This window comes from Homalodisca vitripennis, chromosome 1 (genome assembly GCF_021130785.1).
Source record: "Homalodisca vitripennis isolate AUS2020 chromosome 1, UT_GWSS_2.1, whole genome shotgun sequence".
NCBI lineage: Eukaryota > Metazoa > Arthropoda > Insecta > Hemiptera > Cicadellidae > Homalodisca > Homalodisca vitripennis.
The window spans coordinates 20989728-21007819 of record NC_060207.1 but is presented as its reverse complement, the minus strand read 5'-3'; the positions used below and the strand labels follow the sequence as shown (position 1 = coordinate 21007819).

At 33.3% G+C, this 18092-nt stretch overlaps 1 protein-coding gene across 1 annotated transcript; it reads right to left on the bottom strand.

The window, feature by feature from the left end:
• Positions 1-111: 111 nt before the first annotated feature.
• Positions 112-16835, bottom strand: LOC124357946. Its single transcript, XM_046810091.1, has 4 exons — positions 16678-16835; positions 11114-11339; positions 2260-2452; positions 112-526 (listed from the first exon to the last, which is right to left on the bottom strand). Exons 2-4 carry the CDS (start codon positions 11330-11332, stop codon positions 387-389), a joined length of 552 nt encoding a protein of 183 aa, XP_046666047.1. The 5' UTR covers positions 11333-11339; positions 16678-16835; the 3' UTR covers positions 112-386.
• Between the last annotated feature and the right edge of the window lie 1257 nt (positions 16836-18092).

Genomic DNA, 18092 nt, shown 5'->3' with positions numbered 1-18092 from the left:
GCAGCACAGCAAAGTATAGAAATATTGTCAAATATGTTAGTATCAAATATTAAATGGAACAGTAAAAGCTTGAATATAATTGAAAGGATGAGGCACAAAAGTAAACAAAAGTTTGTTTTATAATGTAATTACCACGATACTTTATGTACAGTTATCACAGTGTACTTAACGGAAAATAAACAACATAAATAATTGTACAACACAGAGGCTGGTATTGTGATTGGAAGTCAGCAAAAATATGTCCACTACTGGATTGTATAAAAATGACACAAATAAAATACTTTTAAGTTATTGACAATTCAATTTTACTAACGTGATGATTATTACAACAAACGTCATAATAACTGACATATATTTGACTAACATTCAAAATGCTTTGTCTGTGTTTACTTCTTCCAGTCGTTCTTCTCGTAGTCCCAGTGAGATGAAATGCCCTCCACAGGGTTCACAGAGATGTCGATCATCCTCTGCAACTGGGCTTGTTGTCGCTCCTCTGAGAATGTGGGTGGGAGCTCCTTGGGGTACACTGTGCAGAAGACATTATTGTCAGTAAATTTCACTTTTTGCAAGATAGAGACCCTGAATTTCATGCACTTCAACGTATGATGAATGGGTGGAACTTGGTTTAATGAGTGGTAAATGAACATTACACGAATGTAACTATGCAACACACTACATTTGAAACAAACTTTGTAACAAATTACAAACATAACATTATATTATCATATATGTAACATCATCAAACTCGATCTTGGCTATGTATGTATAGAAACTAAGTTTCATATCAAATTTAGACTATAGTTCAATTTGTTCTTAAGACAAATAACTAGTGGTGATAGGAGCACAACCAAGTACGAGGGCTATCTAGAAAGTAACAGACATTTTTGAATGGTGTGGCAGTGGGCGGGGCTACAGCCCCTCACTAGATTAAACTAAATTAACTACACTAGACTAGACTAGACTTAGTAACTGAAGATTTGATGTTGAAAATCAATGAAAAAGTTTGTGAAAATCGCTGTTTCACAATGACCGAACTTTTGCAACATTTCCCACAAATTTCACAAAGTTTATTTCATGAAATTGTTGTAGGAAAGCTTGGATACGACAAATTTTGTGCCAGGTGGGTTCCAAAAATCCTTACGGAAGATCACGAAAAACAAAGACTTGCTCATCGTTAACTTTCCTTGATGAATACGAAAAACATTGTAACGAACTTCTCGATCATATCATTACTGGCGATGAAACATGGGTGAAGCATGTCAATTGTGAAACAAAAATATAGTCTATGGAATGGGGGCACACACATTCTCCAAAAAGCAATAAAATGTTTCCAAACTCTGTTAGCAAGAAAGATAATGGTAACTGTTTATTTTTGGATGCTAAGGGTGTGACTCTGGTTGATTTCCTTAAACGAGGATCAACAATCAATGAAGGGAGGTACTGTGAAACATTGCAGAAGCTACAGCGAGCAATACAAAGAAGTGTAGGGGAAAATTTAGCTCAAAATTTTTTTCACCAGAATGCATGCCTCCATACAGCTTATACACGACAAGTCTTGGACGATTTTGATGAGTTTGATCATCCGCTTTATGGCCCAGATTTGTTACCAAGCACTACCACCTCTTTCCAGTGATGAAGACCTGACTCGCAACACAGCGCTTCGACAGTGACGTTGAACTTCACACTGGTGTTAATCGGTGGTTAAAATCTCAGGCAGAAGATTTCTACAAAGCTGGAATCGAAAAACTTGTGTCATGTTATGATTAATGTCTCAATTTGAACGGGGATTACGTAAAAAATTAGCCTAAGAGCGTAGCTTTTAAATGTATATAATAAATTGCTCTTATTTCAGTTGGTTAATTTTTTATTTAAAAATGTCTGTTACTTTCTGGATAGCTTTCTTATAAATGGACTGATACGTTTTCAATTTTTTTTTTTTTGATACAGTGATAGCTCCAATCTTTATAATTTCATATCAACTGTATGTCAAAATAGTAATAGAAGCTTGTATATAAATATTTGCTTAACCAAATACAAATAAACTGATAGATGTTTGAAAAGGCGTGGTTTTAGGATTTAAAATTCATAATTGATACAAACAATTAAAAACCCCAAAGATAAAAAGACATTGTCGAGAAATGGTGACATCTAAATTAAACTGTATTTCAGTTGGCAGAGCTTCTGATGAAACTCAGCTAAAAAACGTACAGTTAAATTGGAATTGGAAAAAAAATTGTAGGACTATTGTGTTGAACTTACCAAACAACTTCATTCCCATGAAAACCCATAACGCTAACGACATAAAGAAGAGGGTGCATCCAGTTATTGTTTTCCACTCTCCGGTGGGAGCATCCATCTCAGCAAATGTCTGGCAGAAGCTGGCACGATACAATTGTTTCTTCTCTTCCAGAGTCAGTTTCTTCCAGTCACCCTTCTCCTTTTCACGCAGAGCCTACAAGCACACAAATTCTTGTAAAGTATGCAATATAACAAAATGATACAAAATTAATTCAACTATGTTAACTAAATTAAAAGTCTATATAATCCTTTCCATTAAAATGATAAACATGGGTGATTATTTTTATTCTAATGCAACAATCAATGCCTTTTTTGTTAGGACAACAACATTTCAAAATAAATAGCAATTGATTACAAGTGTAATAGTAAGTTACCGAGCTTAGAAAACTTTTACAATCTACTGTAGTTATCCTATGAATGAATGTACATAGAAGTTACATCGATTTATATAGAACTAATAGGATATTCGACTAAACAATAGAACAAAACTAAAGTGACACAAATTGGTGTTAGTTTTAGGTTTGCCAAGATGAATTTAGGTAACGCTGTGACGCTAATGAATACTATTGTAGAAATTTTATTTTTCTAACACTAATGAATACTGTACATAACTGGATCAGTACAGACAATATCCTGTATTAACAACATCATTAAGATATGTTACAGTGACATACAGTTGGTGGAGTTAATTGTAAAGTAACCACGTTGTATGGTGTAGCTAAGGTCATCATTCCATGAGAGAACTTGTCCAGCGTGTAGAAAGCTTGTCTCATAGCCAACACAAAAAAAAACTAATGAGTTGAAATACAAACACCGAGGAAAGATGTTTGGCATTATCAGATAGTAATGGGAACATGTACTTCTCAGATATTCAAGATGGTGTATCAGGCTACTGGAAAGGACCTCAGCATGACATTTAGAACAAATCCTTTGAAAAGGAATCTTTGACAAAAACAACTGAAAAGACAAAATGTTGTCAGCGTGTCAATGATTTATAGTAACACTGATTTATATTATTGGTAAGCAGTGGGCAATTAAAGTGGACTGGTTGGAAGCTGAGCCTCAACTAGGAACAGTGCAAACAAGAAATTGCTTCTTAAGCATTTATGAAGTGACCCTATATGATCAGCCATATTATAGGCTTTATCAACCCTAAGATTAATTGTACCATATTTCATTCTAGAAAATATTATATATATATACACACCACACACTGTTTCATAACAATCTTCGCTGAAGTTTAATACAAAATGTCAATAAAAAGTTTATTTCATGCTTGACAGAAAAGGAATTTTAACATCTCTACTGGGATACAAAAGAGAAATTGTGCAAGCCAACTGAATGGTAAATTTCGATGATGCTCAGCAAAATCCCATAGAATGATATTCATCACAATCAAATTCAATGTAGAGAAATGAAGCTTTAAACAAACTTTCAAGTCTATAGGTCAGTTCGTTCTTGAAATAAATTGGGAACAAACAGACAGATGTGAAACCTTTCTAACCCCTCAAGTAATAGGCTTTGCTAATGCTCAGGATACATGATTGAGTAGTCAGCCAGTGATTATCATTATAATATATTGTTTGCATATAATTTTTATTTCATTTCTGAATATTATTTCAGTTTTGTAACATTTTTTATAACAATTTTCTGATTTTAACTGTATTAACACGGACCACAATCGGCAAACTGAAGAGAAAAATTTAAAACTAAAACCTTTAAAATTCACAAATACTTTGGCTGTATGATTTTACTTTTTTATTTTGAATTGGAGTACACTTTGAACAAATTAAAGATGTTATTTGGTTAGAAATGCATTTTGGAGTTTGAATACAAAAGACTCTTCAATGGGTTTAGTTATAATCTTTAAGATTAGTTTTAATAACTGATATGTACAAAAACTGTAGATGTTTTATTCTGTACAGAAACATTTGAAGCCCAGGTCATTCAATGTAACTAAGAAATAGATTTGTCTTTTACTTTGGAATTCCTCCTGTTTTGCTCGGTAATGGAACACAGTATGTAACACTTTAACACATTTTCAATATTATTGAGTCCTAGCAGTTGTGTTTACTAGTTCAACACATTTTTGAATGTAGTACATTTTGTTACTCTTTGACCAGCACAAACATTTGAATGACAAAACCGTTGAACATAACAAAGTTTAAAACATAAGAAGTAGACACAATTGGGCCAAAGAAATAACGACTGTCTTAAAAGACAACTATAATGGGTTTTAAACAGTCTTTAAATTTATAGTAAAAGTTACATAGTGGTTTTGTCTTTTAAATCTGCATTACAGTACTGACCAAGCACTGAATATTTAACATATGTTAAAATGTACAGTTAATAGTATATTTGAACTAAAACTTGTAATTTTCTCGTCTGAATATTTTCTTATTCTGCTCAACAGTGGTTGCAGTAAAGGTTGAAATAAGAAGCATTGTTACTATCAAGCTTACTCTATACTTTCACACTATAACTTTAACCCTTTGCGCTCGAAAGGCCAGCAGCACTGGTCACACCAAGGTTGCAGACAGCTTGCGTTAGTTTTTCCGTAGTTTGTCCTCGCAACTCGTATAGCCAGTATCGATGGCCGCGCTACTTTCATGACAGCTCGGCGGCCATATTTGTTGTCTGCCTCCCCAGATTGGAATTATTTTTCAAATTCCTCCGCGTTATTTGCATAGTAATTTAAAATGTTTAAAGAAGAAATTAAAAATAATTTAAATTTTACTTATAATGAATATTTTTAATACAAAGATAACCATACATTTGGGAAATTTAACTCTTATACTTATATTGTTAAAAAGATATGTAGTAAAATGTGATAATGTAGGCTTTTACATGTTAAGTTATACTCTAAGACATGAACTATTTTACATTTTTCTCAGTTTATATTTTTTTACGGAATAAAGCTTTAAAAAAATACATACCTATGAGTAGTCAAGAATAGTTAGCACACATCTTCTAGTAAAATTTTTCAAGTTTCTATCCCTTCTTTCACTTCAGTGTTACTCCCCCACTACATGTCATTTGTCTTATTTGCACAGTCAATGTTTAGAGAAGAATTATAGATAGGCTAATTTAAAATTTACTGCTTTACTATAAATTACTTCAAAATAAAGCTGCTCGATGAAACCCATTCATCACACCATTCGTAATAAAACAAAGAGAATATTGAGAAATAACTGCTATGTTTAGTGGCTAGTGGTGCTGGCCTTACGAGCTGAGATAACAATACGGCAAAAATTAATCTGTGCTTCCGACAAAATGGCAGCGGCCAGTAGAGCTGGCCATACAAGTTCCAAGGACAAATTATAAATACTGCCTTTGAGTGCATAGGGTTAAACAAATTGAAAACAGTGGTTAATTTAATTACACATGTGGTTGTGCTATCATAAAACAATGCTTAGACAGAACACTTAATTAAATTTAACAGGCTCTTCAATCAATAACATTTTATTGTTGTAATGCTATAGACCAGTGGAGCGTAGCTCGGAGAAATTTTCCAAATAATAATATGCCTATATGTTAACCAGGGACCCTAAGAATATCCATGTAAAATTTCTGTAAAGTTGGTTGAATAGTTTACTGGTGAAAGTGTAACAAACTCACTTTGGCATTTATGATAGTGATTGGATTTGTGTTTTCAGTTATTTGTACACAAAAATTCTTAATTGTGAAACAAGTTAATAAATCTGACATGAACTGTACATTCAAAAATGTAAGCATACTAAACAGGTAGTAAATGATTGTTGTTTTTTACTTTTTGAATAGGGAAAATAGACTTTTCAAGTTATAATTTAAAAATATATTAAAATTTAATACATTTTACCATCATTCATGTTTAATTTAATATGTTACTTCATATAATACAATACCAGTGGCATGTATTGATAACATTAAAAATACACAAGCCACTATGTGGTTTATCTGTTATCACTGCCTAGCTGAATCACCTGACCACTGAACACACCTTAGTGCATGACAACAGAATTACAACTATCCACAATCCATGTATAGAGCTGGAAAATAAAATGATTCAAATATATTTTGTTCTTCATTACAATTGATGTCCTAGCAGCCTCTTCTCAACCACGTTGGGACTGGACATAATACAGACAATCTAAGAGTTAAACTGAAAATGTAAAAAATCACAATTTTCAAGTGTTATTAAATCCTAAAATAATTTCAGTACCTTATTCTTTATATACCCTTGAGAAAACTATCTGTGTTTTTTACTACAGATTTTAATTTCAATTATTGTTTGTTTATCTCCAGTATATTTTTACTATTGCACTTAAATGTATTTGTAATGTAAATGAATTTTTAAATATAGTCAACTTTACAATTAATTAAAAAGATCTCTATAATTAGGTTTAGTAATTATTTTTATTTTTTCCTTTGTAAAATATGCTGTACGTTACATCTAAACCTGTCTGTCACGAATAACTGTGGATCTTTTATTTTAATTTATTTGAATATTATACAAGGAGAAAATAATAAGTAGCCTATGTTCTAAAAAGAAATGTTCAATTAAATTCTTATAGTAGTATGCATGAATTTGGCAGTTAATTTATTTAAGAATTATTTTGTAGCAGTGACATATTTGGGAATGTGGCTGAAACAAATATTCTGGATAAATTCTTGGTCTTAAGCATTCACATCAGATCTCTAACCCCGATTGTTATTTCATCAAAAAGTATGTTCATACCAGTTTTATGCTATCTGGACAATACTTTGCTTACAATAAAGTCTATATGAGTTAATTAATTAATCTTAAACTTTGCGTTTTTGGTCTCTTTCGTTAAACTTTACTATGTAAACCTTATACACAGATTTCTTGGAAATAACTGAACATGTTATAAAATTGGTTGATATTATGGTGGAACATAAACAGCTAGCTATATAATGGGTAGTAGAATATGCTACAGTGATAGAGTGAAAGCTCATCAGTTTGAGAGTTACATTTTATAACACAGTTTATAACAGAATTTACTGTACTAATTTATGGTGCTAGAGATAATGAGAGAAACATACTAATAAAGCTAATGGAATTCAAACATTGCCTTACCACTTGTGTGAAGTAGGAAGAAAGGAGTGAGGAGAGGAATTAAATGGACTTAAGTGTACCACATCTCAAAACCTGTAAGTAAAGTTATTCTTTACATCACAGTGTTGTGTAACAGTTGTAAAATAGGTTAGACTATGATGTAAATAAATGACAAATAATGATAACTTTTGATCAACAATTAAGTCCACTCTCTGTAGGCTATAACTTATGTTTGTTTTCTTAAACAGGTTTTCATGTTCTTTTTTGTTTATGATATTGCATAGTGCATAGTGTAGAACGGCAGCCCCAAAAAGTTAGCTGTCCCCAGTACACACAGCAGGGTACCCTAGAGATAATGTCATTTCCTCTATTGCATAGAGTTGAAGAGTTATGTCTTGTATTGAGTGTTATCCAGTCAACCAGTAGAAATTAAAACATTTATTAGTTTTTTATTTTTGGTTCAATGAATGTTATGAAATATTTTCTTGCAGTCAATGTGTTAAGAGGAGGTTTTATCTCACCATCTAAGTTGATAACAAGACATATGGGAAATTATATAATAATTACAGCTCAATCAAATCTTAACTTTTGAGAACTGGGCTGAAAACTTAATTTTGTTTGTGCCAAAACATAACACTGGATAATTTACTTTTGCATGTGTTTGGAAAACACCTGTGAGTTGTTAAAAAATATTTTGTTGAATGTTTTTAACCCTTTGAGTGCCACGGGTATTTTCCGAAGACATATGCATAAAGTGCCAATGCTGTTTTTAGCATATTTGTAAGCTTTTGGGAAAAAAGCTGTTGTAAAATAACTACCAAACAGATTTCCATCATTTTGTTGTTGTTTTTTTTTCTTATTAAATGCAGAAAATGATACATATCGTTAAAAATAAAATTTGATTTATAAAAGTATACAAAATTTCAGTATTTATAAAAATTTTTTTTTACTTTTTTATAAAAAGTTGTTTCGACCTAATTTGAGTGTATACAGTATTTTTAAGATTTTTTTTCTTTATACCATGATGAAGGCCATATAATTCTAAATGAAACCCATATATAATATCTTATGCTATAATTTTAAAAAGATGGCATGATATGTATTAACAAAATGCTGCCCGGTACCGGCATTTTATAAACTGTACTTAATTTGACAGAGTTTAGAAACGACTTAGTAATGATGTAGTCTTCCCAATAAATCTAATAAAACATCAATATAACACAAATAAATATGATTAGGAAATGTAGAAACAAATACTTGGTAACATATTTACAAAAAAGTTTACATTTACTAAATAATAACCTTAATAATATTTACACTGAAAATTCACGTTTTTCGCTTGGACACAACTCAAATCACTACATCATTTTTGTAAAGAAATACAGTAAAATACTGTATAAGTTAATATTTTATTTTGTATTTACTCAAATGCTTGGTTATCGGCACATAAACAACAAGAAAGGTCGTTATGCAACGTGGTACACGTCCGCTATGTCGTGTGACTGGAGACAGAATCATCGCACAGGTACTTCGGTATTATCACAGCCCACTATTTTTAGACGAGTTTTCCTTATCAGAGATAAAAATAAACTTCATTATGCGTTCCTTCTTCCATAATGAATCGAAAAATACTCATGAGTCATACTTCCTATCTCCAAATAGACACACGAATGACCTGACATTTTCAAATATTTAATGAAATGTTGTTCTTATAGTTTTGATTTTATTGATTGTCGTAATAACGTGTAAATTCCAAAATACGTAGGCAAATCAAATATAAACGGCAATTTTCAAAATTATATTTATTGAACAATATTATACAGAAACTATACCTTCAACATTTTTCAATGTAGTCTCCTGCATTATCTACACACTTCTGCCACCGATTTGGAAGCTTGAATATTCCCTGTTCATAAAAAGATTGAGGGTGAGTTGTTAACCAATTGCGCATGTGCTTTTCGAAGTCTTCATTGTTTTCAAATCGTTTTCCTCCAAGTGATTCTTTCAGGGGCGCAAACAAAAAATAGTAACAAGGGGACAGGTCTGGACTGTAAGGATGGTGTTCGAGAGTTTCCCAGCCCATTTCTTCTAATTTATCCCTTGTCAACAATGCAGTGTGAGGCCTTGCGTTGTCATGGAGAAGGATGACATCTCTAATGGGCACACCTCGTCTTTTGTTCCGGTAACTGGTTTTTGCTGACTGTAGCACCTGGCAGTAGTAAGCTGCATTCACTGTTCGTTGATCGTGAATAAAATCAATGAGTAGAACTCCCCCTTGAGTCAACAAAAATTGTTGCAAGAACTTTTTCCGGCTGAGAGACGAGTTTTGGCTTTCACTGGGCAGCCTTCATCCTTCCTTCGCCACTCCTTACTTGCCATTTTCGATTCGGGAGTGTAATAGTGGACCCACGTCTCATAACATGTGACGATGCGCCTCAAAAAATCCTCACCTTCTTCTTGAAATCGTTGCAGAAGTCTCCCAGCAATCTCTGACCTGACCTGTTTTTGATTTCCGGTCAACAACCTCGGAACCCAGCGAGCACTAATTTTTCTGAAGCCAAGGTGGTCTGAGATTGCAGATTGAACACTCCCGTAGCTAATACCAATTTCCGACGAGATTTCTTGAACAGTTAACCGGCGATCACCTTCAATAAGCTGTCGAACCGCACTAATGTTGTCATCTGTAAGACTTGACCTTGGGCGTCGACCGTGACTTTTGTTTTCAACACGTTCTCGGCCATCCCTAAATTCTCTGGCCCACGTATACACTCGATTTTGAGACAGAGTAGTGTCCCCAAACTGTGCCTGCAAACGAGTAAAAATTTCCGAAGGCTTAACACCTTCATTTGTTCAAAATTTTATGACGATGCGTTGCGCAACAGATGGATGTACCTCTCGCTCGGTCATGGCTGTACTGAAGGCAGAACACAACGCTAGTGTGAAGCAAGCAGTTCCCCCCACTCCTATTAAGCAAAACGACAATTGCCCACAGCCGCATCACGTCCGAACGTGTTTGGTACAGTCAACAGTAAAATTACCGTTTATATTTGATTTGCCCTCGTAGGTTAAATAAATTCAGTTTTTTTAAAATATGTACTGTAATTCATTTTGTCCCAATAAGGAAAACTCGTCCAAAAATAGTGGCTTCTTGATAAGTACCCAAACAACGAAAGTTTCACAGATAAAATAGTAGAGAAACTACATAAAACTCGTATTTATTGCTAGTTTGGAACCTATTGAATACAGCTGTCTGGTTATTTGGCCAAAATAATCTTGTACTATATAAAATATTATCGAAATACAAAACGTCAAAATTAGCGACGCTGTGGCACTCAAAGGGTTAATACACTGTATGTATTAGGAATAAATACTTCGATTCACAAATGAAAATACTAAAAATAATAAAAAAATGAGGCTATTTATTGACTATGTAAATTATACATTAAAACTGAACTAACTAAAATATAAAAGATAGGATTTAAAATATGTTTGGAAAAGATTTTGGAAACACAAGCTAAAGTAATATAACTTTCTTTACAAACTATTCTTTTCGTACAAAATAAGTATGTGACAATTATTTTAATATACAACTTCCATACAAAAATCATTAAAATGTGAGAGACAAAGGACCAGATAATTGGTTGATTTGAGAGGAAAATGACTAAAGAATCATTTTAGAATATATCAAAACCGAAGAAATTAAAACATGACATTTAAATAATTATTAAATATTTAGAGAATACTAGTACATTTACATACCTGGATGTCTGGAGTAACAGTCTTGAATCTGATTGCTGGCAAAGGGAAGTCAGCTCTGTCTACGTAGTTGGCTGCACCATTAAAACCGAATCCAACCACCTCCCTGTTGCCTATAGGTGACGGCTCTTTATGTGCCGGTGCATGAGAAGCATATGAGGCTGCAGGGTTTAATGCTGACACTCTCTGTAGAACTCTCGATGATCGAAGTAAGAGACTCATGGCTGATCTGATAAAAATGAGTTTTAGTGCCTAACTAGTTCTGTAGTATTAGTAAAGACAAGTTTAGTTCTGAAATACTTCAAGGTGGGTGAAACAGTTTTTAAAAGTACAATACTGAACTATTATGCTAACATTATAGCCTGGTTCTGTAAGATTTAAAAAAAATAAGACTGATTATTTAACCTGACGAAAAATAAAATTTAAGGAAAACTAGGAAAATAAATTAAGCCGATATTCACATGAGGTGTTATGAGCTTTAGGATTGTTGAACGTAGTAATACATTTTTTATTAGTTTTTTCACTATTTTTGGTAAATTAATAAAGCACTCCCTGACAAAAACCACAATATCAATGCAAGAAGTTAAACATTTTTTTCAAGGTATAGCCTAGTGTCAAATATTTAAAAAACAAGTGCTTAGCATAGGTGCTGAAATTGTGGGGATGAGACCATGAAGAGAGCTAGTGATCCCTTATCCAACAGTTTTTCAGGCGGAGGTCGCAGCCATTATAGAATATGCTCATGAGAATCTTGTCTGCAATATAGTAGGACAGGATACGCAAAAGACCCTTGAGGCTTAAGTGCATGGCAATAGGCCGCCCCATAGAAGAAGAAGAAGACGATCAATATTTTCACAGATAGTCAGGCAGCACTGATGGCTCTGGACTCTAGTGTGTTCAAATCCAAACTTGTCTGGGATTGCTATCAAGTAATTTTTTCTCTTGTCAGAATCAACATGTGATTGTTTGTTGGGTTCCTGGTCAAGAGGGGATCACTGGGGGGTAGGGTACGATAAGCGGACCCGGTTTTTTATATCGAAATTGGCAAACGATATTACTTAATCATAACCATCAATATAATCAATCGATACTGATTAATTATTTTGAACAATTAACAAATAATCTATATCAACAACTATAAACACTTTCAAATAATACACGTAGGGTAATTTTTCAATTTTACATAAGTAACATTTGATTATTAAAAATGGCAGTCAATTTAAAAAAACTACACGGCATTGCTTTGAAAGATTATAGGCCTAAGACATGTTTTTCATGGCTTCAACATGTTGGACTCGTAACGAAAAATCCAGTATGTGAATATTATGGGAAAGAAACAACTGTAACTGTGAGAGGAGCAAATATGGTTGTCTTCAGTTTTCCTAATTTTAGTTATAATAATTTGTTTGATCACTGTAAATATTAAATTCATATTTTAATTTTAAACATATGATTATTATTGAGGACAATAGATACTTTTAAGTCGATTTATAGTCTAGGATTTTATATGTGAATATTAGGTATCGATGGTTAAATTCTTCGATATAAAAAACCGGGTCCGCTTATCGTACCCTACCCTCACTGGGAATAAAAGTCTATGCCCTGGCCAACCGGGGCTCATTATGACAAGTCCTCAACCATTCTGCAGTATTCCATGTACTGCATTCCATGGTGTGAATCCTTTGGGGCTGTCTCGAAATGGATTCATGCTGAACATGACAGAAAGTAGAGGTTGCATCTGGGTATAAGAATGAGCAGAATGTTACTACAGTCTCCTTCCTCTAGGGTGGCGTCTAACCTCTCTAACTAAGTAGATCAATGTCTTCTCGGGTTATTGGTCTCATCACAGGACATTGTCACCTGAGGAAGCATTTTCACAGAGTCGGAATCCTTCGGGAGGATCCATTCTGAAGAATGTGTGTGTTAGAATTTAATGCCAATCCCAAAGGGTTAATAATTTGTTTAACCCTTTGCACTCCGACGTCCGAAATATCGGACATCGTTATTTAGGCCAAAACCTCGGACGTCCGAAATGTTGGACGTTTGGTAAATCCTTTATACTGGCTTTATAAATTATCCAAATGCGGTTAATTTGCGATATACGCAAGCTGGATAGTTGTTGGATGTAAAAACGTAGTAAACCTTTATACACTATGGCGGTGATTTTGCAGTTTTACATTGTGTTGTAGAGGTTTGTCAACTTCACCATTTTTGTCAGCTGATTTGATCCCAACTTCAACAGCTGATATCTTCATTGTTTTGTTTAGTCTGATAAGTTATTTCAGTCAATAAGGTTATGTTGACAATCTGAGTGATATTTTTGTCAGTAACATATCAGATTTGGAATCATCTGACGATGCCAAAAGTGAAAGTAAGGGAGGTATTACGGTATTTTGGTATTATACCGACCACACGCAGACATGAATCGTTATTTGACACTTCGCTTCTACTGATTACTAGATTAGCGTAGAACAATATTTCGTCAATATAAAACAGGAATTGTCTTATCGCAAACCCCTCCCCATCCTCAGACAGAGGTCAAAGTCGAGCGGTCTAGTAGATAACGTGATTGCAGAGTCTCGCCGCCCGTTCAGCTGGTGCTTCGCTTTGTTGTACTTCCGTGTTTTACCGCTACATTTCTCCAAACACAAAAATTCAACAAAAACAAACATTACCAAACAAAAACTAAGCTCTTTATGGAAAAAAAACACACAAAACTTGTTTTTATTCTTGATCACACTCCGCCACCCAAAATGCGAGTGTACTGCCGAAGCCCGCGCTGATGTCAACGAAAGAAAAACACCCGTCAAGATAATACCTATCAGTAAAATATCAAATTCTAGAGGGGCTGATCAGAAATATAAATTGAATTGTAATGGAAAGGCAATTATGTACTGTGCAAAAAACTTAAATAATCATGTGATGCCGCGCGGCCTGCCGTAATCGGGATTCTCGAGAAAGATAACAGCGACAACAATACCGATCACAGTACCTGGAAATGCTTGTTGATTGATGGAATGTTAGTTCTGTTACTCAACTACATCGTTTTATAACGTTCTAAGTTCATTGAAAAAGGTTTAAGCGTTGGGGGCATATAACGGAATCTGACCCCATTGATAATCGTTGTAAGTTTGTAATTTTGTAATTAAAGATATTTTTTCGTTCTATCATGTTTGTTTCTTCATACTGGTGTGGTCGGTATAATCCCAAAGTACCGGTATTACGGTCATAAAAAGGTATAAAAAGTAAATATTCAATCATTTGACAAATAACTCACTATTTGGGAAAATTGTCGGAAATTACAAAACTGCCTACAACATTTTTGTTTATAGAGGTACGTTTATGAAATTTTATGTGCATATTTACAATTATGTAAGGAACCTAGAAATAATAATAGTTTATATAATGCCAATGCAATTTTTTTAACAGCTAAAAGTTAACTTTTGTAAAAGTTTTTGCAAAATTTTTATTTTTTATAAGTGAAAAAAGGTATTAAAAATAAGGTAATTACAAATATATACTTTTTAACAATGTAGAATTTTATGACAAATAAAACAAAACCAAAATTATAACTATCTGCTAAAATAAAAAATTTACAACTTTTTAACAAAACTTTTACAAAATTGATAAAAAGGGCTCCGAGGTTTTCGCCAGTGCTTGTTCAATAGAGGCCCGAGTTTTTGGTAGTGACCAAAAATTTTACTCTTGAGTGCAAAGGATTAAGAGTTTTTTCGGTACTTTGGGATTATACCGACCACACCAGTATGAAGAACAAAAAAATATAAATTTATAGAAACAAACATGATAGAACGAAAAAACAACTCTTTAATTACAAAATTACAAGCATTTCCAGGTATTGTGATCGGTATTGTTGTCGCTGTTATCTTATCTTTCTCGAGAATCCCGATTACGGCAGGCCGCGCGGCATCACATGATTTGCACGGTACATAATTGCCTTTCCATTACAATTCAATTTATATTTCTGATCAGCCCCTCTAGAATTTGATATTTTACTGATAGGTACTATCTCGAGGGATGTTTTTCTTTCGTTGACATCAGCGCGGGGCAGCACCGAAGGACCTACTAGACTGCTCGACTGAGGATCGGGAGGGGTTTGCGATAAGACAATTCCTGTTTTATATTGATGAAATATTGTTCTACGCTAATCTAGTAATCAGTAGAAGCAAAATTTCAAATAACGATTCATGTCTGGGTGTGGTCGGTATAATCCCATAGTACCGTTTTTTCTTTATTTTGTTCATCTATATTTAAAAAACTCCTCCATCCAACAAGCAAGAACCAATAGAACCAATTTATTCATTTGAAATAATTTCCTGATGCAACGCTTTGTTCACTTATGGAGAATATAACAGTTTATTTGTATTCTGAGAAATTTAAAAATAGATTTTGACAAATAGAATGGCAATGATCAAAACCTTTAATGTACCCAAAAGGAAAATAAAATCCGTATCTCTTCTTCTGCTATCTAGAGACAACATTAAAGTAACAGGAACTTCAAAAGTTGAATCCCAGCAAAATTGCTAATAACGTGATACAGATGTGTCTATTTATTTATTCACATTACACACAACACCCAGTAGTATTTATATGTTTACAATGTGTTATTATACAACAGATAATAATGTACAAGGTGGCAATACATAATGAAATCTTATAAAATTTAAGAAAAAAGTATATTGTTCCCTCTTAAGAATATCAGAATGCTTTTGATAACGGAATCAAATAACAGATGCATAGGCCTAAGCCTACTCAGGAGGTATTGGCACAAGTGACAAGAATAAAAAATATGTTTAGTGCATCAAAAGACAGCCTATCTAAAGATATTCTTATGATAAATCCCAAGATTGTTTTGTTGGAGATGTACAGTATCTGTAACACATTTCACCCTTATAGGATGTCCTAATACATAGACTAGCTTTGACCGCTTGAGTAGGCAATACCTCTTTAGGACAAGCTAGGAGGTATTAAACTCAGTGCTTTAAATTACAATATTTAAAGGAATCTTTTATCAAAATTTTAATCTTCAACAGCATACTTTTACATCATAATCAGCGAACTATTTGGTTCTTTGACAAGTACAAAATTTACATAATTAGCTCTAATTTAGTTAACTAAAAGCTGCTAAATCATTTTGCCATGCTCAATATTAGATCACCATGGTTGTAAAAATACTTAAAATTTGTTCTTTTATGACAGTAATAATCCCAGGCCTAGGCCTATTTCAATGAAGGTGAACTAGGTCTACATTGAGAGACTTGATTCTATACAAGTGGGTTTGAAAGTACGTGTGCAAAACTTTTCGAAAACGGGAGTAAAAACACCAATGGCACCTATTCATGGTTTAACCTTAATATAATGTTCACTTGAAATTTTAAGTTAGGTAACCCTAGTCATATTTGGAATAAATGTTTCGATTAACAAGTGAAAATACGAAAAAAAAGCGAGGCTATGTATTGACTATTTAAATTACACAGTAAAAATGAATTAACTAAAAAATAAAAGATATGATCTAATATATTATAAAACTATTATAACTCTCTCCTTACCTTTACCTAATCTTTCCCAAATCGGTACAATGGCAGACACCAGACGAAGGGTTGCGATCAAAGGAAGAATCAAAGTCAAAGTCAAAAACAAGTTTAATAGTTTAGATTTGCTTTTAAAATAACACAACTCAGACGTAAATTTAGGTTTAGCACTGATTTCAGTAAAATTTGTACAATTGTGATATGAAATACTTTGAAATATACAATAAACGTATTATTAATTTACTTTATTGTGAAATGTGAGTTAGCTTGATGATAGTAGTAGAGTTTTTTTTGCAGTACCAAGTACCAATTTCATAGATGATCTTTTTTCAGTTGAAATCGGCTGTCGTAGTGAATAATACGATTCGTATAATATACAAATATATGATATTAGCTTTTATCCGCGGCTTCGCTCGCATTTAAGCTATTAAATATGTATCGGAGATCATTACTATATACTCGAATTAATATGATGACTATATATTATTGCTTAGCTAGGATGATCTCCACGGGGAGTTCGATCAGCATGAATGACAGCTTTGTAATATTATCTGAAGGCCAGTAAAGTTGTCTCTTGCACTTTTAAAGATCTTCAACAAAACATTGTGACTGTGTGTAACATTCGTTGAATTTTCAATACTGTTTCTCTTCTACTCATTCGATATACTATTCGATATTCTACTCATTCATGGCAACGACGGTTTACAGAACAATCCTTAGGCATAAAATTTCGACGGCACGTGGTCTACATTTCTGCATTGTGAATTCTTCTCTAGCTTGTCTTTCTGGACGAATTTGTGTCTGAAGAGGCGTCTTGGCTACTCTCAAAACACTTTGTCGCTGTGCTTGTTGTCTTCTCAGCTCTGCGTGAACCGCAGATTCTTGATTCCGTGCAAATTTTGCTCCACAGGCCCTCGAGGAATTTTTAGATAGACCAGATTTGCTCTTCCGAGGTATTTTGGAAGAGGAATGGAATAAAAATTGGAGTCAGTGAATGAGATTTAAAATAATGAAATGGCATCCAACCATAAAAATGACACTTAACCTAAAAAATTCAAATAGTTTTACACTACATGTAGTAATGACAGAAGAAAATAACATTAAATATAGAAGAATTCCAAACAGCTGAAATGATAATCAATTGGATGGATGGATTGAATTTGATTATATGTTAACGTGACCATCGATAATACAGTGTGACGATATTACGGTACTCAGGGTTGGAACTTCATTACTGGAATTCTAGATGGCGTTGAAGTAGCTAGATTTTGAGATTATTTGACATTATTTTTATTTTTCGTGAAAAATATTGTTTATTAATAAAAAGTATCATAATTATGTTACTTTTAATACCTCCAAGAATATGTGTACACAGTTTCATGATGATCGGTTTAATAGTTTTCACGTGAACGCGTAACAAACAAACTTACATT

Excerpts from the sequence above, each read along its gene's own strand:
- LOC124357946 (XM_046810091.1), bottom strand. The coding sequence starts at position 11,332 with ATGAGTCTCTTACTTCGATCATCGAGAGTTCTACAGAGAGTGTCAGCA. Across the intron at positions 2,453-11,113 it reads CTGTTACTCCAGACATCCAG|GCTCTGCGTGAAAAGGAGAA; the intron begins GTATGTAAATGT and ends GTGTGCTTGTAG. Across the intron at positions 527-2,259 it reads CATGGGAATGAAGTTGTTTG|TGTACCCCAAGGAGCTCCCA; the intron begins GTAAGTTCAACA and ends TCTTCTGCACAG.